We start from the raw sequence: 24,003 nt of genomic DNA, 5'->3' as shown, positions 1-24,003 counted from the left end.
GAATTCTTTTGTGCAGTAATGAGCTACTGGCACAGGTTCTGCAGCTTGCATGAGAGAGGGAGGAGCAGGCAATTAAGTTAGAAAATCATGCTCTGCAATTTCTTTTCCTAAAGTACCAGAGATGCTCAGCAAGAAGGACCATCTACTTCAAGGAGAAAATCCCCTTTTCAGCATTCTGGGGATCTGATGAAGTGGTCATATGCACCCTCCAGCTTCTGATGACCCAAACTAATGAAACATTTCCAGCAATTCTCTTCTATCTCACTAGGATCTCTCATGTTTGCAGAAGCCAAAGGAACAGTCTGTACAGACCCCTGCACATGGTCAGTAACTGAGCTGGGACAAAAAGGAACTTGCAGCACTACTGTCAGAAAGGTGGTAAGAAAATGGTGTGTGTGTGGGATGCAGAGGGGCAGCACAACAGTCCAGCCTAGTCCAGCACTCCTCTGGATAGATGCACACAGCAAGGCAAAGACACAGCTCTGATGACCAAATAGACACACTTGGGCTGGAGTAGCAGCTAAAGCCTGTGTTTCACTCTGGCTGCAAAGTTTTACTTGCTCCAAATGGAGAGCTGTGCTCAGGAACAGAAGGCAGTACCTTGTTCTCACATTTCCGAAGCAGTTTCTTCTTGCCCAGGTCATACACACGCAGCAGCTTCCCAACTCCAATTAACACTCGGCCTTGGAATGGAGCAATGGCTGCAGGAACCTCCTCCACAGGGGTCTAGAGAGGGAAGAGGAAGATTGTGCAATCCTCATCATTAAGAGAGCTAACCTTACCTAAACCTTCAGACCAGATTCAGCTAATGATATGGCTGAAGTTCACTGGCCTGTATCAAGGCTTCCAATGTAAAAGGCTAACACAACAATTTTTTTCTACAGGAGAGGGAACAGGTCAGTCCCTCACAGGCCTTTTGACAGCAGCAGATATCACACAGAGATAAGAGAGCCATGGGCACTCACACACAACACACTCTTGGCAGTGCACCCTAACTGAAGTACAGGACTGCTGTAAGAACCCCATACTGGGCAGGCAGCAAAAGAAGACAAGGGTCTGGTTGCCTCAATTCTTGGTTTTGGTTTACATCCAACAGAAAAACTTTAGACTTTGCCTAAATCTACCCAGACTGTTTTTAAAGCAAGGCATGAATGTATTTCAGCCATCTGACATTGCCACCAAAGAAAGTGCTGTATTGTGGACACAACTGCAGTGTGTCCACAATTTCAGTAACTCAGACAGGGTTACTGTCTGAAAAGTCTCCCACCACTAATCAATCCAAAATGATCAGCCACAGCAGAGAAGGAGAACATGTAGAGAGTTTCCAGTTACAGCATTCCTATCTTGGCTGCACTGGTTAAGAAAAGTTTATTTCACAACTTCAGCTCTGCCAACTTCCCAGTGGGTGTTCAGTGGCAGCAGAAAAGGCCACGGTCCAGAACAGAACCCACTCACTGCATCAGGACTTTAGGAAGTGAGTAAGCCACAACATTCCTTTCCATGTGCTCATCTGCTCAAATCTCAGCCATGCTGGAAGCATGTGAGAAGAACAGTAATTTTTCTGCTGAAACTTTTGCTGAAGCCCTTGAGACCTATCAAACAAGTTGGTCACTAATAATTTCTACACACAATCAAACAGCATCCAAGGAAGATGACACTTCACAACAGCTGTACATGGTCAGCCAAGGACTGATAGTCTTAGCATCAGGGTTCAAGTAACCCAAGGATGAATTTGCTCTGTAAACAAGTGCTTAAGCAGCTCTCTGAGCTCATATTCCAGAAAGCAAACAGCCATTTCCCTTCCCTCCCTAACAGGGGCATGAAAAACACTGCTCCTTTCCAATTTACCCAATCAGATGAGTAAAATTAAGACTCTTGCGAGATCTGTGTTCAATCCTCAGCTCTGCAAAAGATGTACCAAATTATTATGTAGGAGGCAGCTAATTTTCTCCAAGACTGCTTCCAGTGTGTAACACCAGCACAACAACCTTGCCCAGGATGCACCAAGTACTGCAGTATTACTGCAGCACTCAGGCAAGTAAGAGCTACTCCAGCACTCAGCCTGGAAATGTCCCCATCATTCCCCTCACCTTGTGCAGGAACTCCAGCTTCTCACCACTATTCACCAGCTTGTATGTGTAGACAAACCCCCCAGCAACTGAGCGTGGGTTCAGGATCAGGTCCTTGGCGACTCCCACCAGCACGTACCACTCATCTCCCGTGTTGGAGAAGCGGCACACGGCCACGCTGCAAAGGACAGGACACAGCAGGACATCAGTGCCACCACCACACTAATGCTGCACACCAGACTGCATCCCTGACAGCACAGCCTGCACCTGCCCAGCAGAGATTTGAGAGTCCAACCCTTCAACACTGACATTTTCATTTAAGAAGTCATTTTTCCTCCTTGTAGAAATGTTTAACACAGATTTGTTCATTCTTCCACACTACACTCTCCATGTGTGTTCTATCTGTCACATATGCCCAAAGCATTTCATATTTTCACAATGCCCAGTTTACATTTTCACAAGCTGGACACTGTGTAGTGATGTGCAAAACTCTACTAGAAGCTATTTTTCAAAGGCTGTTCCCATTGGGACATATACAAATAACTTTCCTCATCTTCCAGTGTTATTTCCTGCTCAGTAAATAGCTCGGGCAGATTGGAAATGGCAGGTCAGCCTTTTGGACTAACATGACCTAACTCTACTTCACCTGCTGAGGCACTTGCTATTCTTCATGGTTATTGTGCTGGTTTTCCCCTTCAGTCTAACACTTCCCTTTTCATTTAATCTATCCTCAGTTTATCTGGATGAGAAGGAAAAGTGAGAGATAACAGCACATTCTCTTATTCCTAGCTCTCTTATCTGTCATTTACACCCCTGTGTTGTTCTTTGGGCACTGGGGTACAGCAACCACATTTGGAGAACCACAAGCTCTTAATGCCACATGAGGACAAGATTACGGTTGGAAGGGAAGACAAGACCAATCACTTCTGGAATTTCAAGCCAGTCTCTTGATAATATGTTCCATCTGGATTTCAACTCAGTAACTGATAAGCAAAAGAAAAACACCACCTAAGACTCATCAGAAGCATGGACTCTTGCTGCACTGGCAATACTTCTTACCTGAAAGCAGCTTCATTCTGCTCCAGCTGAACCAGATCTAATGTATTTCCCTGGATGGGGTTCATCACTCTGATAACAGAGGCCCACTGACCATTCCCTGCCTTGGGAGCACCAAAGATGGACTCAGGAAGATTCTCATTCAGAAAGGCTGCAGCCATCTCTGCAGCCAGTTCCCTCTCATCCTCACCTGCAGCCTCCACCATTTCCTACAACATTAAGGGACAGGAGAAAAGAATAGCTCAGTGATTTCCCATCCCAGTATGCTGATGCTCTGCATAGAATACAACCTCCCCGTTTTGCCTAAGCCCAGGTATTCTGGGGAAAGGTACTGCCAGTGAAGACATAAAACCCATGAAGTCCCGAAGCTTCCACCCAGCCTGAGCTTATTCCCCAGGGAGCCTCTACAGATCAGAGCATGGCTGTGTCAGCTCTGCCCTGCTCCAGTGACAGTTGTCTGGGGAGCTGTTTCCCCAGATCAACAACCCTGGAAACAATTCTGAGAAGAAAATAAACAACCCACTGAAATGCAACCACCCTCAACCAACCACAGAAACCCCACAGAACAGTGTTACACAAGCAAGACTGTCCTCCACTAGGGTAGTTCTTAAAACCTTTCCTAACAACATGCAAAGGAAGGAACACTGGGAAGTGGTGCATTCTGCTGAAATTTCTATTTTGAGGCAGATCTCCACTCCTCTTCCAGTCCCTGCATTCTCACAGAGGAAAGCCTTGCAGGTAATGGCAGCTGGGAATTAATGAGGAGGGAGCACTTCCAGGTGCAGAAGCCCCCTCTGGGGAACAGATGGGTATACCTGTCCCCCAGCCCAATTACCTCAGCCATTTGCTGCTTCCTCTGAGCCTTGGTGGCCTCAGTGTAAGCGTTGTGGTCTGTCTCGATGATGATCAGGTTGTTGCTCTCTGGGTGAATGACAAATTTTCGGGGTGTGTACTGCAAGGGGAAGGCAACCTGGTTGAAGACTGCTCCCAGCTTCTCCAGTGCCAAAATCCTGGGGGATAAAGGCATGACAAGTGTTGAATACAACTGAAAAACAGCTGTCCAAGAGAATCAAACTGGGATGAAACTTTTTCTTTGTGAAGCTGACTAATGCTAGAGAGTAGCACCCTTCTCAGGCCACACAGCAACTAGCAAACAGCTCCAGAGAGCAGAGCAAAACCAACATCCTAAAATGGGAGCCCATGGTGTGAGACAGGTGTGTGCTGCAGCAAGAGGTCTTTGAGGGCTCTTGCTGTCCCAGGATGTGTTCTGACTGGTGCTGAAGCAAGTCTGTCCCGAGAGGAACAAAGAGCACACGGAAGAAGGAAAGTGCACATTTGGGGAACACATCATCTGAATCTAAATGTGACACTGACTTTGACATACAATCAAATGCTCCTCAGAGGCACTTCAGTTAAAAAGAGTATGAAAAATGCAATGCCAGCTCTTTCTTGCTGTGATTTGCTAGCTGAAATGCCAGTTCTTCTGGCATTTGGTGTCTAAAAACCACAAGTCTTTCCAGAAAGAATGGCTCCTTTAAAAGCACTGAATGCTGTAATATTTCAATGAGGACAGATATGAAAAAAGTGCCTGTTCAAGTGCATACAGCACAGCATCTGAATTTGTGGTCCATTATTTTCATTTATCTTTTTAGTATCTCAGCTGATCTTTAAAAAAAGGCAACAAACACATCCCTGTCATGCCTCTGGTTTCTGAAATCACGTGGTTCATTTCCTGCAAAGCAGCCAATTCAGATCACAAACCACAAGACCCTAATACATAACAGGTCCACATTTATTAAAAGCTTCCCTCTCTCAGGATCAGAGAACTGAAGAGTAACTTGAATGACACTTATTTTAAAAAGCTAGAAAATACAAATCTGAGAAGCACACCCCACTTATTTTTGACAGCATAACTTTCCTTATGTTGTCTGTTTTCTGAAACCCATCCAAGTTTTTCTACCAAATCATTATCCATAATTGAAAAATATTTTTGAAGTCACTTTACCTCTTTCCTTTTGAATGTCAGGTGGAATTCACTACTGCTTCACCTGCCTGGCATCCCAGCCCACAAGCATGTGTTTCCCCTCTGATGCTTACCTCAATGTGTTTGTGGAGATGGCCACAATGCCCTCAGGGCACTGCTCAGAAGCAAAACCAGATGCAAACTCCAGTGTCTCATAAGACAGGGGAGTCAGGTGGAAGCGTGATTGATAGGAATAACTAAGCCAGGAACGGCTTGACATGGCCAGCACCTGGGAAAGACAGGCAACAAATTTATTAGGTCTGGGAATGGAGGCAAGCTCACTTTATGCAATAGGAATGCATGTACAGTGCCCAGCTCTTCCCCACTGGAACAACTGAATTCTTGTGGGTGGACCCCACCCAGCTCAGAGAACACCTGAAAGACACTCCTTACTTTCAGTTTTTTCTGGAAATCGAATATGGCATGAAAAGGAACTTTAAAGCACTATCAAGACAACAAATAGTCCAACTGAGGTGCACTGACACCACTGTAAAAGCCAAGATCTTCTACTGCTACCTATAAGAGTCAAGACCAACAATACTCTAATTTCTCCTTTTTTAAATAGCTTGTTCTAATGGGAACAGGTCTTTTGAAATAAATATTTACTGCTTTGTCATAATCCAAGTGCTGTAGCACCTGTAGTGAAATTTACTAAAAATCATCACTAGCCTAGACCAAATTATGAGAAAAAAGGAAGGAAATTAACTTCCAAAATTTTCAACTTTATACATTTGGCTAAATGAGTCTCAGTGCAATCTTAGTTTCTGCCTGAGTGACAACAGCTGATCTCAAAGCAGAGAGAGATTACTCTTGATTATTCTACAGGTATACTCTGCTAGAGCTGCAAAGCTCCTCATCTCCAAGCTGGCAGGAGCAAGTCAAAGAGATTCACTCAGGGCACCTTAACACTACAGCTGAGCTCAAATTCCCAGATCCAGCTCCCTACACTGATCAGCAGTATTTCTCAACTCTGAAGGTGTCATCCAAAAATGAGTCAAGCAGGGGGTGGCTGATTTCCCCAGTGCCACATCAGAAGGGCTGGAAATGGCACTTCTGATGAAACACATTCTTCCTTCTATGCCAAATCTTGCAGATATTTTCCTTGAACCATGTATGGCAGCTGTCCAGCCCTTGGCTGAGCTATTCTCAACATGCAAGGACACAACCATTCACTGCATCAAGCATTCAAGGGTAAGTTTTCTGCACAAGGGTAAGTTTTCTCTCTCCATCTCTGTGCACTACAGCAGGCAAGATGTATCTCTCAGCCCAAGAACCTGCTCAGACCTCTCCAAGCACACTGTAAACACAGCCTAAGGGTCAGATGAATCCTAGTTCAGAGAAGGCAGGGCAGCACTACACAGCAGTAAGGGGAGGAAGAACAAGGCTGTTTGTGAAAGAACAAGCTGTGAGCCAGGCAGCTCCATAATGAAGTCATTCTACTTCCCGCCCTTACCCAGACGGTCCTGCTGTGCTGTAAGGATGCTTCCCCACCCTGCCCACCCATAAAAAAATCTGGGATGTGGTGCCTGGGGAGTGGATCTGCAGCCCTGCAGGAGCTCCCTTACCGCCTCCTGGCCTTGCATGCGCACACGGAAGAGTTTGACGGGCCGGGAGCCGAGGTAGCGGGTCCTGGTGTCGGACAGGTCACCGGTGACGGGGTCCAGGACGGTCCGCAGCAGCACACCGTTCTGGGCAGCAGCAAAACAACAAGGTCCAGGTTGAAGGTAAGGACTAACTTACCATGTGCATCATTCAAAACAATTAGAGGCAGTTTCTGAAGCATTAGCTGTTTGTTTTCCTAGTTGTCGGTACAATTCTCCCCTACAGCCACACTTTTAATAGCAAAGCACAGGTTCTGCACAGGGCAGAAAGGACAGCCTCCAAAATAAAACAGACTGAGGACTTTAGTGTATCACACAAGCCATAAAAACCTGAGGGTGAATTCCAGATCCCCATTCCTCTTAGTACAAAGGATTTACCCAAAAACTCATGCTCCTCAAAAAGAGATTGCATTCTGACATCAAACTTGTGGCATGTGGAAGAACCTTAACTGTGATGATTATTTTTACCACATGTTGAATTGTCAAAACAACATTTTTTTGTCAAAGATCAGAGAATCTGTATTGGATGTAACAAAAAGTTGTGAAACAGCAAAGTTATTAGAGCAGAGCCTCTGTTTGTGGGCAGTTACTTATTTGACACTCTGCCCTACAGGCAGTTTTTAAAGAGCTGCCCAACGTTTCACCCAGAAATATTTCTTAAAATATGCTTCCCTCTTGAATGGGAAAAGCACAATCTGTCCTACATAAATCTGGTATAATACACTGTCCTTTGACTAGTCTTTAGTCTAAAAATGTATGGGGAAACTCACACCTCTATGAAGTCACACAGTGAACTCCCCAGTCTGGCTTGTCAAACACATTGTAACAAAGAGGGATGGGAGGCTTTGTGTTCCACTGCATGATGACAGAGCTATTTTAACAATCCACTTTCAAGCAAAAGCTCCTCAAGACAAACCTGCCAGAGCCAGGCAAGAACCCCTCACCTGCAGTCCAATGTTCAGGTACAGAAAGCCAATGGAGCCCCTCTCTCCCAGCTCATCCTGCTTCTCTGTGCCACCCATCTCCACGATGCACAGCGACTCGGGCTGTGCAGGCAGTGCCTGCATACTCAGGGGCTGTAAACAATCCTGGGGGAAACAGACAGAGGGACAACACCAGTCAGCAAGGCTTGGCATGGCAAGACAGGATTCAAGCTCCACCTAAGAAGCTTAAAGATGCCCTTTTAGATCTTCCAGAAAGAAGTGTTCACAGAAAAAAAAAGAAAAAAGAAGTTATAACAGATGCTGGCTCTGTGCATTTTGGCAAGCAGGAGTGGTAGCTGCCTGGCCCTAAACTGGATCCTCCCAAACTATTCTAGCACCATTTGCTGCTATTTAGCATGGAGTGACCTAAGGAAAATTTAGGTTACTACAACCAGCTTTGAACACCTTATCTGTTGCGGATAAACGAACAGTAAGTTTGGTTTGCTGCCAACTTGTCTGCAGAATGAGTCTTTTAGTACAGGTACAAACAGGGAGATGAGAGAGGGAAACCCAACAAAAAACCCACCCAAAACAAAACAATGAAAGAAAATTATTTTGTGACTCATCAGCTGAACCTCCAGAGGCATAAGTGATTCTCAATAAAACTGGAGTATCTGTTAGAGGGAAGGACCAAGGGCCACGCTTCCTGCCAATCAGCAGAGAAAAACCATGCAAGCTGTCCATTCCTGCTCACCCATCTGAACACAGAAAGACAGTTTGGATGGTTACAGTCCACCTTTGGAGGATCCTTCTGAACATTTCAAACCAATGACAGGGTAAAACCAGAGCAGCTACTCACTGAAGGGTCAAGTGAAATAATTCTGACAGTGTTGTCCACCAGTCCAACAGCAAGGAACCGGGAACGCTGCTCCCCAGGGGGAACGTTGGCCAGGCTCATGCAAACGACGTCAGCAGACATCTCCTTTCTCTCTGTGTACTCATTCAGCTGTCCTGACTGAGAGAGAAAAATGTAAGACTTACTAATTGGATACTTTGCTTTTAAACGATGCTTTGGATTTGTTATATAAACAATATCACAATTTTTAAACAATTTACAAACCCATGCCTCACTCTTACAAACTCATTCACAACATTAACACACATACCGGGTCCATCTCAAAGTAAACCAGCTCTCCTCCAGTCAGTGCTATGACTACTTGTCTTTGGTTCACAGCACATTTTACAATGGTTTTCTTCCCTGGTGTCTTCCATTCATTTACTCTCTTATCTGCTCGGATGTGCCGGATCCCATCTGGATAAACCTGAAGGAAAAAAAAAAATCATCACATAAATTCTGTATTTACCATCTCTTCACAACTCCCCTTTCAATGGTGGTTCTGACTCAGCAGCAGCCAAAGGTAAGAACCACTCCTGGCAGCCAGTGATGTGAACTATGCACCAAGCTGAACCAGCAGGATGATTCTTGCCAGCTGGGAGAACTGCATCTTTCAACCACAGCAAGGAACTACTGAAGGAGATTATGACCCTTTTGAACTTGTCCAGTTTCACTTAGCAAGATATAAAAAGGGAAAGGCTGAATCAGCATCATTCTTTGCCAATCCACACCTTTAGACATGTGTTGCACTAATGCAAAAATCACATCTGTGCAGCAAGCTGAGAGTGGCAGACAGTAGACATGTAAGAAGGAGCTCTCCATTACCTGTACCAAAGCATCATCACCAAGAAGGGAGCAGGACAAGGTTGGTGTAGTGCCCAGGAATCCAGAGTCAGTCACTTCCTCTACAGTCTCTCCGATAGACAGCACCAGTGTGGCATTAACGAAGGACACGATAATGTAGGCATCAAATTCATCTGGTCAAGGGAGACAGGGAAAATAAGAAGAGTGCTGATTAATTAAAGGCAAGGCTTCCCAACACAATCAGCAGACAAATGTCTAGCAGTTACTCCTCAGCAGAATTCCTGTGATAATTACAGCTGCTGACAGTATTGCACAAGTTCCCTCTAGGACACGCTGTCCAAAAGCCAGCCAGTGCCGGACTCCAAACAACGCAGCCCCGAGCCAGGGATCAAACCAAGATCCACATCCACAGTCAATTCATAATGCTCTGCATTCTGGCAAGCAGGATTCTTGTCTATTTTTTACAAAGAATGCTCAAGTTCTCCAAGTCTTTAAGACAGTTGTCCCCATCACCCAAAGAGATGAATCCAGATTTAACACCCAACAAAGTCAAACTAAATTATGTACTCCAAAAATTTGAACATAAGGAATCTATCTGCAGAAACCACACCAGAGATGTTGCACACAGGAGGTTACAGGACCACAATCTCTATCTAGCAGCCACACAATTAAAGGCTGCAGAGAACAATTAGGGTGCATTGCAGCAGAATTCAGGGTTAAACCTGCTCTACTGCCCTCCAGAAGCTCAAGTGGCTTCCATTCACACTATGAGAGTCTCCTGGGATAAGAAACAATTACATTTTTAGGATAGTTGCAATACTGTCATTTATCCCAATAGAAGTAAAGGTCAGTGTTTGCTCTATTATCTCCAGTACTGGCTTCTCCCAAAGGGGACAGCGTGGGAGACTCCTGTAGCTTGGACATGGAGGAGCTATGCTAATCAAAATAATCTTAAGAGCTTATTTGGAAATAGGGAAACTTTGTGGGAAATGAGGGTAGTAGGACTGGGTAAAGCAAAAATCCCAGTTTATTGCTCTCTGCTTTCACTCTGCAGAAAGCAATAGGTCTTAAGAGGGGAAGAGAACAATCTCATTAAAAGAGAATAACAAAAGCAACAGAAACAATGAAGTCTATTGGGAAATGGAGCCAGGAGCCTTGGAAGAGAAATAAGATTGTCTCAGAGAAGCAACTCCACTTCTACTGCTGTTGTCATGCAGCTGCTATTTCTTAAAAAGAAAATTCCTCATTTTAACCCAACTCAACCCAAAGCTCAGACTTGGGCACCACAGTGTACCTAGTGGAGGTGAAGGCATAAGAGTTGTCAGTTTCTGCCCTTGAAAGGAGACTCTCCGTAATTTTCCAACAGGGAGAAGTGGTTAATAACTTTAACAAAAAAGGAAAAAAAAGGAGTCTCACTGGGATGGAAATGGGATGCCACAAAATACGATGCAGCAGCTTAAAGAACCCGAGCTGGGTTAACCAAAACAAATGCTTTAAGAACTAATAATTCTTTTCTTATCCACCCCGTTTAGATGGAAGCATTGCCAAACCTGCTGTGTCACGTTTAAAACAAAAAGTTCTTACATACAGTTGAAAATATGCAAGTGAAAAATTAAAAAAACTCCAAATCATTCTTCTCTGCAACATCTGGTACACAGACCACAGCTCTGATCAAACTGAAGAGTTCTGTGTAACTAAAGCAATTTCAACAGAAGTCTGTGGCATAAACTCTGTTACTACTCTATTAACTGCTCACAGCCTATAACCTCCAACAGCTCCAAAATCCTACACAGAGGAACTGGTCCATTTGGGGAAATGAGAAAGCAAGAACTCAACCTGCAGAGAGAACTCCATCAGTAGCACCAATGACTTGAATGCTTGGCTAAACAGGAGAACTCCTCCAACATTAACAGCAGATGATAAGAGCTCAGCAAGACACACTTGCACACCACTTATTTTCTATACAGCAGCTTCTCCTACAAACTTGCACAGATTTTTCAACACCAGAAGTCAACAACAATTCCTCGATCATGGAGTTTCCAGCAGTTCACAGGCTAAGCATTTGATTCATAAATATCCCATAGACAGGATGTTCTAAGAATTGCATTTCAAAGACCACTGTTGCCTTCCAAATTACTTCAGAGCTGCTGCCTTCCTCCCTAGGGGCTGTCAATTCTCATGATAAACCACTGTGTCCCAGCTGGAAGCTTAAGCATGTGATTTGGCATAGGACAAAGAACTCCCATCTGAAAACAAAACAGATTTCCTTAGTCCTATCTAAACCAAAACTCATTCCTACCTCTTAATACTTTTTAGCTCTTTCTCTCCATTGGCTTACAGTTATATTAGAGCATGCCTTTAAGTCTATGTCAATAATAATGACAAGTGCATTTTTGCTTGAAGTCTGTTTTGCTTAATGACTCTCTGCTGGAGCTTTTGAAATAAAAGGTTTGATTTACCAGCATTAAGTCAGTGAATAAGACACATTCATTTAGGTTCAAACAATACATTTTTGGTTTAGAAAATATAGCAGTCTAGTTGAAATTAAGAAGACTAAATCCCTAAGGCACACTGAGAAGCGTTCTCAGTTAGAAAAAGAAAAGATCTACGGATTTTAATATGAAAAGATGTCTACTTAGCTCTGCACAATCCCAAGCAAAACATCAGGCTCCCCAGAGTTTTGAACAGATAGACATTATTTTGTATGCAGACACAAGACTTCAGAGATGCTTATTACAGTACTAATTGCACCAGTCAGCTCCTTTCAGTGAGTAACAGAGACATTTTAATGACTCTGAAGAGCCACAGCTGGACTCATTCTCCTACACATGCATTACAAGTTTTCTGCAGCTTCATGCAAACATCACAAACACTTATGAAAACATGACATTTCAGTCCATGAACTCTACACTACTGTGCTTTTTATTATTTATCATGGATTCAGTTCGAGTTAGTCCATGAGAATTCCATTCTTATATGCCAGTCCAGTCCTGGCCGTTTTCTCACACTCTGAAACATCTGAATTTGGACTGAGACAAATGCAGTCACCACAAGCTCAGAGGAGCTCAGGGAGCAAAGTGGTGAGCAGTGTCAGAGCTCAGGATCACTCTCAGTTAGCAGACTCTGAGGGGATGACAGCACATTTTCCTGGGCTTCTGTTTACTACAGCGTGGCGACTCCGCAGTGCTGACTCACTGCACGCTGTGTGCAGCAGGAGTGCCAGGTAGGGAATGCTGGCTCCCAAATCCCATCTGTCAGCACAGCACAGCACACACCTACACCCACTGATCATTCCACTGGAATAGCTTGGTGCAAATCCTACCCACTTCTGTCTCACAGGCAGATGAATCCCATAACCACAGGACATTCCCATGCCAGCAATACCTACAACTGCTCCAAGCACACTTGATCTTTTTCTCTTGGAGGTCTGTACAAAGCAGCTGGAAGCCTAATCTTGGTCTACAAGAGAGCTGAAAATACCCCTAAAACACACACATCCAATTTTAGCAAGAACTGACTGTTCCACAGAGACACAGCTGATTGTTTTGCTTTCCAAGGACTGCAAGATGGACTGGGATCTGCTTTCTACTCCTCAGCTACTCAACTTCAAAGGCAACAATCTTCAACTACACAACCAGTTTCTAGAATTTTTTAGTGAAGTGCTTAGCATCAATGCAGCCCCATGCTGTTGGGATTCTCTGTGGTTAACCTGTGGTACTGTACAGTAGCCCCTAGCAGTAGGTACACACCTGTGGTGATCAGCACCTCCACCACCAGCCACCTGTGGAAGAAAAAAAAAGGCTTGGTATTGGTAGTGAGTATCACCACGTACCAGCCAAGGTTAGTATTTGCTTTGAAGACTGCAGACCTGGGTGTTTCTTGCAGAGGCCTTGCAGCACACACTGCAACACTGAGGCAGAGCTGGGCAACCCCAAGCTGCCAAGTGTGCCCTCAAGGGCACTTTAAAGATTACATACATGTTTGAAAATGTTCTGCACTTTCTGATTAAAACCTACTAAAATAATTTCTGAATTCCAGAAACTGGAACTTGGGAATCAGTTTCACAGAACTATAAACAGTGAGTAGCACAGCTTAAAAACTACAGATTCCAGCCTTTCTGAATCATGGAGGTGATCATGCTGAAACCTGGAAAATTTGGAAGGTGGAAAGAAGAGAAGGCAATGAGACTGGTCCTGCTTCCTGCAGATCATCAGTGGTCCTTCACCTCCTGAAAAGTCAAAGTCTTCTTCTGGAATCCCAACAGAAAAGATTTTAAAACTGTAAGGTGATGTCAGAAGCCTCCAGTTCTCAGAGGGAGAAAATCTTACTAACTTCTTTTCCAGAATGCTGGAGAAAAGGTTTCTAACAAACTGGAATGCCTCTTTTCAGAAAACCATGTATTTTTTAATACGAACTATGGAAACACTTCCTTTTGACCCTTTTACTTCTTGGGGACATGAAGGCACTTTATGCTCAAAGTTCCTCCCTTGTTGCTTAGACAGTACATGAATCTCAGGACATGAGCACAGGAATTCATGGCAGGTCTCACATGGCAAGGTAAATCCCACTGCAGGATTTGAAATTCCCACAGGGTTACTGGTTCCCTGGAAGACACACTACTCTGCTTAAATGCAAGGAGTCATGTCAGCATAGCAGGCTAAGGCCTCTATTGCAACAATCTGGCCTTTCCAGATCCCCTGTATAAACCTAGAGGAGTCTTTGTGAGGGTTATACAAAGCACTGCTTGGGAAACAATCCCTGACACTGCCAGCACCCAGAACAGATTCCCTACAATCTGTTTAGGTGTTTTTGTGCAATTCTGCTCTCATCATAAAGAGAAAGGCAGAAGGTGCTACATTTCCTCTTGTACATTAGTAATAGCAAGGCTATTATTTCAGATCACAAAATTAAAAATAAACCCCAATGACCAACCAAACCTCCAATCCAGTATATTCTGCCAACTTAAAATCTTAAATCTTTCTGGAATCACAAACCTTCCACACACTGCTGGCTTTTGAATAGAGAGTATGTCCTAGTCCAGAGTGGTTTTTTCACAGATATGCACAGAAGAAAGTAATAAAATGCAAACACTGTTGCTGATTTATCATCTTTGTTCCATAATTTGTATCCCACTCTCTCACAAAGAGCTGATTACTGCAGTTGTCAACACACACATGAAGAATAGTGAGTACAGTCCAACAACAAGAATAGCTGTTGCCTGCTGATGTTTGAGCAAGAACTTACGGGCAAAAACTTATGGGAAGTGGGAACACAAGAGAAATTCAGCAGCTTCAGGCTGCAAATGTACAGCTGACACAGCATAGTGGGTGATGGATGCAGCTGCAGGCAGCTGCTTCCTTGTCAAAAGGAAGTGTGACAATACGAGGGGACCAGAGGGTGGGTGGCTTTTTAAGATAAGCAGGTGGCTGCTGACTCAACCCACAACTTCTGAGGATGGCACACAAGCATCATGCAGCACCATTCCTATCTCCTTGGACAGAAAATCAGAAAACAACAACAAACAAACCACACACAAAAACATTATGACTTCCCTGTGCTTCAGGAAAATACTGCATACCTTCAACATGTCTCCTCACAGTCCATACAGCATTGGGGTTACCAGGCAGCTCTGAGACAGCCATTTCAGATACCTAAGAGTAAACAGGAAGAAGGTTCTTTTGCAAACAGATGTTTACACTTTACTAGAGTAAGCAATCAAACCACGAGCGGTTTTTAAGCTTTCCCACAACTGGGCAGAAAAACTAACAATTCCCAATTCTGATGCTCTCAGCCCGTGCCAGATGTGCTACAGGGCAAAATATGGTCAGCAATGATATGGCAACATTATTGCTGTGGATGATCAGCTTCAAAACAAGGTCATCCACCCCCAGCAGAGAGCAGCAGCAGCTGGCAGACACCAGGAATGTTCCAGCTCAATAAACTCAAGTATTAGAAGAAACAAAATGCAGGTTTTGTTGAAGTCAAGTAAACAAAAAGCTTTTGAGACTGTAAGAATACACAATAAAACCCTTCTATTCCTCAAGAAACAAGAGAAAGTAGCTCTCCAGACTAGAGCAAAAGGACAATCCCCTCATTTCAGCAACTTTGTTTCAAGGATTTCCTTGCACTGTCTTCATCTCTCAGGTATTCCTCCTGAAGTGCTGCATGTCTTACCTCAAGTCCATGTCTCAAAACCCTCAGGGATGACCTGGGCCCCCGACCACAAGCCACATACAACTGGGGTGTGTCTTCATTGGCCAAATCTGCTATCTGTGTGGAGAAAAAGTGTCAAAACAACGTCCATGGAATGAGAAAATAAAACTATAAATATATATATATATCACACTACTGCTTTAAGAATGTTTTTTCAAACACCAAAAGCTGTGGAGATGCCATGGGGCGTTCCAGCTGCTGCCCTGAATGTTAATTTTTACTGAAACTCTTTGCAAACAGCTGGTCTGATGGTCAACAGAGAAGCATCACAGAATCACTGGCTGACACCTGGTGTTCAGATATGCATTTATTGCCACAGGAATCAAATCTACCAGGCCAGGTACCAATCTCAGGCAGCTGTCTAAGAACTCTGCAGATTTGCCTCTCCATGAGTCTTTACCTGGAGCAGTACTTCTGGAAACCTGGAATAGCTTAGCTGGTGACTCCACTTACACATGTGGCAGACAGGAACTTGCTGATAGCAACATACCTGACAACACAGAATAGGAGACAAACTGTCCAGCTCATCCACCAGCACCAGGTTCTTCAGAGGTCGGGGCTGGAAAAAGAATGTGTCTCCTTCCTCAAGAGGCATGGCAGAGGAAAACTCTGGCTCCTCATCATCATCCCCCAGGTGAGCTATCTGGTACAGGTAACTTGAGACAGAAAAAAGTGTGTCAGCATCTTCAGAGCAAGGCTCATGGAGCCTTCTTTAAGTAAGGCTTAACCAGATATTCAGGTAGTGGGAAAGAAAGAAATCTAACCCTACATTATTCAGTTATTAATATTTGGCTTTAAGGATTATCTTCTGGGTTAAAATATAATTTAAAAAAAATCAGAGGCCTTCAATGAAAAAAAAAAAAAACAAAACCCATGAACAAGAAATCCCCCCACAACCTCCCAGCTTCAGGCCTTCATATTTGCAGCTGTCACTGGCAAGGTATCCCAGAGTTTCAGTATTTTGTTTACCCTTGAGCCTTTTAGATATTCTTGTGTTTAAGCCAAAGCAGCCACTGACAGCTGAGGCCAAAAGCAAGGCCAATAGCTAGGACTTCATCTCCACATTTGTCTATTTTATTGGAATACTCTCACCTTTTAAATCATACTATTTTAACCACATTCCCTATTCCAATTTATGAGCTCAATAAAACAACAAATAAAACTTCAGAGAAGAAAAAAAAAAATCCCACAGAAAGACAGAATGAGTTACTTCCTGCTTTTAATAAAGCTCAAATATGGCTTCCTCAGTTCAGATTCAGTCCAGCAAACTGGCTGGGGCTCCCTCAGGTGGCTGACTGCAGATACAGTCAGGAAAATCTCCATTCCTGTGAATCCCTCCCTCACACACAGTTAAGCTAATCTTCAAAGGTGTGCATGATCATTTAGAGTATTTAGAAGTCCAAACATGAATTTAGAGAAAGCCCTCAAGTATACATCTAGTAAGGAAAAGAACACACCTACTAATAAGAAATCCTATTTACTTCTGAGTGGGCCATACACATAAAAATTCAAAACTATCAAACTAATTGAAAAGATAATTTATCTGATACGTGATGAACCCTACATAAACAGCAAGTGCTCAATTCTTCCAAAATCTGCTGCAACAGCAAGTAACCTTTTGTTCTCTGCACTTCATCATCTAATCTGAGTTCAAACAACAACAAAATTCCCCCATTCATAGTCTAATCCAACTATTCTTCTCAAGCCCTCTGAACAAAGCACTAAGTTACCCATTAAATCAGAGGTGTTGGCTTTTATGCACAGTAAGTTCAAGGGTCAAGTCTGCAGGTCTGAACAGAACCACTCTGCTTCAGGGAAAAAACACTGATGTCAAATTGTTTACTCACTGGTTTCCAAATTCAGATGCCACAAAGAGAAATCCTGTTTTCAGCACACACATGGCAGCAGCAACAGGAACAGTGTCAAAATACTTCAGTCGAATCTCTGTTACCTGAAAGCAGATGAAGATGTGAATATGATGCTAAAGTACTGGAGCCCCATGTGTGATTTAATAACAAACATCTGCCAGCTATCTTCTCCCAAGAAATGAACAAGAGCAGGCCAGGCTTAAAACATCAGTAGTTTGGGGTACCCACAAATGCAACTGACTATTTGAACACACAAGCCAGGCTGTCTGTTTTATTCCACGACTTTCTGCCTTTTGTAAATCAATTTGGAAAACAAAAGCTGTAAAAATGGCAAGCTGCCTAAGAGAAATTTGCTTCACTGAACACCACCAATTCTGCACCATTAGAAAAACAACTGTCCTAAGCAAATTTCTAAATTTGATATGGTCACAACAGCTGTTGGTGAAACATCCAAGAACAATCTTCAGGCACTTGAACATCACAGAATCACAGAGTATTCCAGGCTGGAAGGGACCAACAAGCATTATCAAGGCCAGCTCCCGGCTCTGCAGAGAGCAACCCCAAAAATCACACAATGTCTGAGATCACTGTCACTCCTTGAACTCTGGCAGGCTTGGTGCCTGCTACACAATCATCCCCTGTACCAAATATGACATGTTTAGGTGGAGAAATTAACATTCAACATTTACTAAAAAAAAGCCCAACCAATCACACTGCAGCAGAGAACTTTTCAGAGAATACTAAAACAAGCAGCAGCAAGCCACTGCAAGCCTGTTATTTCAACTCACAGACCAGCTGTGCCAAGCTAACTACCTCATCTTGCAAAAATATTGATTGCAGCATGTAAACAGCCAATTAAGAGACTAGAAGGTACTTGCTAGGGAATCCAGGGAAGCTAAGTTCCACAGAACAAGTTACTGAAATACTCTCCAGGAGCTTCATGAACCACAGTTTATATTCTTTTAAAAAAAGACCACCTCTAGAACATTTTAAGTATGATCAAATGACTGCAGTTTAATCCTCAGAGGATTCTGCAAACCTTGCACTGTGTCTCTTTATGAGTAATACCCACAGTGGTGATCAGTGTTAACTCTTTTACAAATCACATAAAGCAAGTTCCCTTATACAGTTAAACTCACAACAGTAAAAATGTATCACCTTAGGGAAAGTCACTGACTAAGAGCTCCTCTCAATTAATGCTTCTGCAGTCAGGTGATGCTTACCATGTCTTCATCAGTCTCCAGAGTAATTTTGAAGATGTCTCCCTGCTCTGTCTGGGCCAGGAAGAAGAACATGGACTTGGTCTTATGTGTTGCAGAGCAGACAAAGATCATACCCCTCTCTGGATCATCCAAGTCATTCTGTCAGGAAAGACAGTGGAGGTCATTGGTGGAATTACCTGACAAGCACAGAGGTGATTTCACTGACTGAAGTATTTCCATTTCACAGGTGCCTTAAGAGCTCACAGTATGTAAGAAGGTTTTTAACACAAAGCACATCCCTTTGTTACACCTGTAGTCACCCTTGGTACATCTCTGCCCCAGAAGGAAATACAGCTGTGAGACACTGTGCCTAAGCATCATCCCTCACTTGTTTTACCTTCCTCTCTGGGCAACTCTCACATATCAAAGCCCAAAACACAGGAAAGGGCTGTAACCCACACACAGCTGGTTTTGAGCACCTTGGCAGGTGTTCAAAGCACTGCATTCCTAATACCAAAAGGAGAGGAAGCACCCTTAGATGCAACAGAGCAGCTGTTGAATTCACCTGCAGCTACAACTGCCACTATTCAGCATCTCAAGTAATCCTATCTTGCACTGACAGTGCTGCCTGATCCGAGTCTTTGGAGTATCTCCAGTGTAAATCTCAGAGAAGAGACATGAACCACACTCATCACTTCAGGCTATGCCCACCTCCATCCTCCCTCTCAGATAACACACAGCCAGTGAGGTAGATAAGCCAACATGTTTTTAACTCATTTTTTTCTTACTTTAAAACCTTTCTGGTGCCCTTAATCTTGAAAGGCAAATTCCAAGCATTCGTAATCTTAAAAAATTCTCACCCGTCTTCTGGGAATTGGGCATCTGATATCAGGCTGGTCACCAAAGTTTTTGTAAGTAATATAGTTTTCAGAACAGATCAGCACACCACTGGGGCCATCAGAACCACCAGGAACTGAAAGAAAATTATTAGGAGAAAAGTCTTTATCATAGATGTGAATGGTTGCCTGCAGAACATTTGGTTTTCTTTAATGCAGCACCATTTCCAACACTCTCCATCATCCTGCATATATGAATCTGCTCTTATTGAAAAGACAAAAGACTGAGTACAGCTGCAAGTGCTGCCACCATGAGAACAGGGCAGATGGAATCAGGGATCTGGAAGGATGCAGTTTCTGATAAATTGCTTAGGTTTTATCCTTCCCGGCTTTTTTTTTTGTCTAGAAAGCCATGACATGCCCAAAATACCACACTAGCAACTTGTCAGATAAACACAACCTTTCAGTTTCTGGTATGTTTGCTTCTAGAAAAATCCATCAGATGGATTAACATCTTTAGTTAATAGAAGCATTTCTAAAGCCATACTTTGTGATCTCAGTGTAACGAATCACATCATCAAACAGATTCAGCACAATACTTGGTGTCTGTCTCACAGCTGCTCATAGGAGATGCAACAGGGCAAGCATACAAAGATGCTCTCCCAGCTCAGCACTTTTTGTGCTTGGGGAGGAACCTGCAGCAGTTTCCCTGGTTGAAGGTGTTGTATTGGCTTTGCATCCAAGCCCTCCAAGTGGGCTTTTAGTCCACGCATTCATCTACTGCCCTCAGCAGAGGGAATCCCATTAAAGAGAGTAAAATAGCATCTACACATTAACTAAGTCCTTTTGCACTGCTACCAGCTACAGGAGCACTCTGAAACAGCAGCTGCTTCCACGAATACTTGTGTGAACCACCCCTCATTACCTGACTGCAAGGTTAATTAATTAATTTATACTAATGGCTCAGACTACAATTGAAATAACTCCTAAGAGTATTGACTGTGTTTTCCTGGGGAACGGGACCCAAGCAGGCCCATGCAAAAACCAACTCTGTGGGTGGTACCTGTTATGAGGAAGTTGCCATGCTCTTCCAGGGGCTCACTGTATTTCCTGACAACATGGTTCAAACCCAAGTCCAGTTCATAAAACGTCAATGTCTGCTGTGTGTTGGCTGCAGCTTCACCTGTTGGATCGTTGTCTGCTTCCTAAAACAGAACACATGGAGGTGTCTTTGTAAAAAAGGATTAAAAGGAGGAGCAAAGCTGATGTGCTGGGAAACAGTTTTGAGTAACAACAGAATGGGGCCAAAAGACTTGCTAGAAGCTGCAGAAAAGAAGTTCAGACCAAGAAAACAGGCATATTTTCAGTTGAAAAGCAAAAAGAATCAATCACCATGACAGAAGAGACTTGCCCATTCTGGCTGAAGGCAAGACAAAAAGTCAGTAATCCTGTAAAAAATGACAACTGTCCCAGACAGCAGAAGCAGCCAACACTCCCCAGTGACAGATGAAGAACAGAACAGGAACAACAAAGGTCAAAATACAGCAAAGGGAGATGAAGTTCTTCTCACCTCATAATCCATTTCCAGACAAGCAAACATTGGGTTTTCAAACCCCACGTCGACTCCCACCACGTGGTAGACCAAGGTATTGGCCTTGTGGGCTTCCAGAGGGGAGGAGATGGTGAGTCGAGCAGCAGCATCCCTGTTCAGGATATACACCAGCTTCTGCTTTTCAATGGCACCTGCAGAGAAGGACAACAGCACGTGAAGCCCATTCCTTGATAACCAAATCTCACCATACCTGCAGCCCAAAACTGAGCTGTAACTTGGAAAGAGAACATCAGCACTACTTCAGCTGAAGCTCACCAATGGTGTTTATCTCCGTGCCACCAACTAAGCTTGAATATCACATTGTAAATCTTTCAGATTGCAAGGACAAAATGACAACTTCAGCCTTTTAAAGCCAAAGCCTGACCCTTTGAGCTACATTCACCTGGCCCTATATTCCATCTACAATGGTTTGAGGGAGATCTACTCACTCTTGTTACCACACAAGAGATGACAAACTGCAAGAAAGCAAAGACAAATGGAAAGAAGCATGCAGATGTTCTGCTATTTAAAACCACAGAAATATTTTACAAACTTTTCCATAGAAATATTTTAACTAAGTAAATGTATTCTTACCTGATATACAGCATCCACAACATAAAAAACACCACTCAAATATCAACATGAATGGCACAACTGTGACTGTGTTACTTTCTCACCCAGGAAAACCAGACATGTTAGAAAAGAAATATTATTGCTATTCCCAGTATAAAGACATACTTGGTAAATTACCATCAGCACTGCACAGAGTTGCCTTCAGCAAACTGAGAAACCTCCATACACTTCGTGCTAAATCTTAGCAAAAAAATTCTCCCAAGTGTCCTTCTACCTGAAAAGCCTGATCAGAAATGCATCTAGCTGTCTCCATGAGACATCTCAGAGAAGAGACATGAACTCAAAACATCATTTCAGGCCATGGGAACTGACTGGCTACACTGTAGCACTGACACCTGCAATCCCATCCTCTCTCCCATACACCACACCTCAGGGCTCTGCACGCTGCTAAGCAAACTGGTCTCTTTCCAACTTGTTTTGGCTCAGCACTACAATTTATTTGTGCAATTCCACCAGCATCAAGGAATAATTCTGAATGTCTGTGTTCTCCTTGACACAGCTCACAACCTAAAACAATTATAATTATATAATTCCAATTACACCTGGCAGAAATTTGCTCCAAAATAAACATCCACAAGACAGAAGATAAAAACACTAAGAACAGCAGGTGACAGAGAGACTTACTGATCATGACAGCACGGCCCTTTGGGTCCACAGCCAGGTACTGGCCTGGAACGATCCTGCGGCAGCCACTCTTGCCAAAGGTCTCCTGGTGGATCTTCTCGAAGACGTTCTTGGAGGGCTGGTACTCCAGGATGACGATGCGCCCCGAGTCGCTGCCCACCACGATGTAATCCTTGGTGCCCCCCGTCAGCCTGAAGGCCATGAGGGAGCGGATGACCCCAAACACCTCCACGGTCAGCAGCGTGTGAACCTTCCCCGTGTTGGGATCAGGGCGCAGTAACTCCAGGATCTTGCCCCGGGAAACAACAATTTCTTGTTGTTTGGTTCCTGAAGAAACCCAAACACGAGCACAAATCAGGACCAGAAGACAACACACAACTTCAACAAGTGCTACAAGGGAAGAAGGGTGAACTTCCAAATACCAATTTTAGGACTACCATGGAGAAACTCAAAGAAACTTATTCACCACATTACGTACCCTCATTGTTAGAACAGCTTTTAACACATCAGAAAATTGGTCAGAATACTAAACTAAATCTATAGATAATTTATCAAGCCAAACTTTCCTCAATCTATCCACAAGCTACCACAGCTCAAGTAACACTCAACAATAAATGATAACGTACCAGCAACAAAACCCCAGAGGTACCAAAGCAAACTGGTACCCAAAAAAGCCCCAAGCCAAGTCATACAGAGGGAGGAGAAAATTACCTGAGAAATTGCCATGGATAGCAAAGCTAATGCCTGTGGCACGCTGCAACGTTAGGTTGTACAGAAACATGTTGGCAACGCAGTTGCTTCAGCTTATGTAGTTCTGGTAATTCTGCAACAAGTAACACAAAATAATAAAACTTCTCAAAAGCAAAGCCTTTCACGCAGCAGAGAGAACCGCTGCCCTCCCGTGTGTGCACGGATCACTTTGCAGCACAGCCCGACTGCCACCGCGCTATCTGGTATTTATTAGCGCAAAAGGCTCTCCCAACGTGTCCCGGGTGCCAGCTGAACTCCTTACTGCCGGCCGGCTGAGCAGGACTCCCAGTAATTACTGCTAATTAGTCACGGCTTTCGCTTTCCAGGAACCAAACACAGTTAGGGAGCCCTCCGGGATGCCCGCGCCGTTACACATCCCTGACGCCGCCGTTTCATTGAACACGAGAGCAGCCACCCGCAGCTGCCCGGGGCCGACTCCTCGGAACGGAACCCAGCCCCAGCGGCCGCCCCGGCCCGGGGAAACCGGCCCTGAGCCTTGCCGAGGCCCCGGCAGGGCACGGAGCCAGCACCTCCCCGCGCCCTCCGGAACGCTCGCCCCGGGAACCGGCCACAGGTCACTGCCCGGCCCGGCCGCCCTCACCCGGCCCAGGCCCCGAGGGGTCCGCGACGCTCCTGCTCCACAAACCAGGGGCCCGTCCCTGCCGCGGAGCCGCCGCCGGGCGGGCAGAGCTGCGCTCACCGTGCGGATGGCGGCGGATGCTGCTCCGGCCTAGGCGGGGGCGCCGCCGGCCTCCTCCGCCATCAGCGCCGCGCCTGCGCGCTGCCCTCCCGCGCCTTCTCCATGGGGCTTTCCACGTGTCCGGCGCGCGCGCGCGCCCTGTGGCGAGGGAGGCTGCCCACATTGGTGCCTGAATGATCGCGGCGCTATGGCAGCTGCCGCCTGCACCAAGAAAC

General features: G+C 44.4%; 1 protein-coding gene and 2 non-coding genes across 3 annotated transcripts in view; all 3 read right to left on the bottom strand.

Moving 5' to 3' along the window:
- The window catches only part of SF3B3 (splicing factor 3b subunit 3), a 28,944-nt gene extending 5,052 nt beyond the window's left edge, over positions 1-23,892 (bottom strand). Inside the window, exons 1-21 of the mRNA XM_059481569.1 lie at positions 23,789-23,892; positions 23,050-23,161; positions 22,339-22,665; positions 21,061-21,233; positions 20,554-20,695; positions 19,515-19,627; positions 18,676-18,813; positions 17,432-17,535; positions 16,075-16,240; positions 15,546-15,641; positions 14,950-15,022; positions 9,393-9,544; positions 8,839-8,994; positions 8,532-8,687; positions 7,694-7,837; positions 6,714-6,836; positions 5,223-5,377; positions 3,961-4,135; positions 3,129-3,334; positions 2,091-2,247; positions 601-726 (exon numbers count right to left, since the gene is read on the bottom strand). Coding sequence (XP_059337552.1) covers positions 601-726; positions 2,091-2,247; positions 3,129-3,334; positions 3,961-4,135; positions 5,223-5,377; positions 6,714-6,836; positions 7,694-7,837; positions 8,532-8,687; positions 8,839-8,994; positions 9,393-9,544; positions 14,950-15,022; positions 15,546-15,641; positions 16,075-16,240; positions 17,432-17,535; positions 18,676-18,813; positions 19,515-19,627; positions 20,554-20,695; positions 21,061-21,233; positions 22,339-22,665; positions 23,050-23,119 — 2,952 coding nt within the window. The 5' untranslated portion in view covers positions 23,120-23,161; positions 23,789-23,892. The remainder of the gene's footprint in view (positions 1-600; positions 727-2,090; positions 2,248-3,128; positions 3,335-3,960; positions 4,136-5,222; positions 5,378-6,713; positions 6,837-7,693; positions 7,838-8,531; positions 8,688-8,838; positions 8,995-9,392; positions 9,545-14,949; positions 15,023-15,545; positions 15,642-16,074; positions 16,241-17,431; positions 17,536-18,675; positions 18,814-19,514; positions 19,628-20,553; positions 20,696-21,060; positions 21,234-22,338; positions 22,666-23,049; positions 23,162-23,788) is intronic.
- Positions 19,279-19,358, bottom strand: LOC132079291 (small nucleolar RNA SNORD111). The gene has a single exon (XR_009419384.1). It is a non-coding gene; the product is annotated as a small nucleolar RNA SNORD111 (small nucleolar RNA).
- On the bottom strand, positions 21,934-22,015 carry LOC132079290 (small nucleolar RNA SNORD111). The gene has a single exon (XR_009419383.1). It is a non-coding gene; the product is annotated as a small nucleolar RNA SNORD111 (small nucleolar RNA).
- Positions 23,893-24,003: the final 111 nt, after the last annotated feature.

Source organism: Ammospiza nelsoni, chromosome 13 (assembly GCF_027579445.1).
Source record: "Ammospiza nelsoni isolate bAmmNel1 chromosome 13, bAmmNel1.pri, whole genome shotgun sequence".
NCBI lineage: Eukaryota > Metazoa > Chordata > Aves > Passeriformes > Passerellidae > Ammospiza > Ammospiza nelsoni.
Note: the sequence above shows the minus strand (reverse complement) of the source record. Positions and strands in the feature narration are given on the sequence as shown.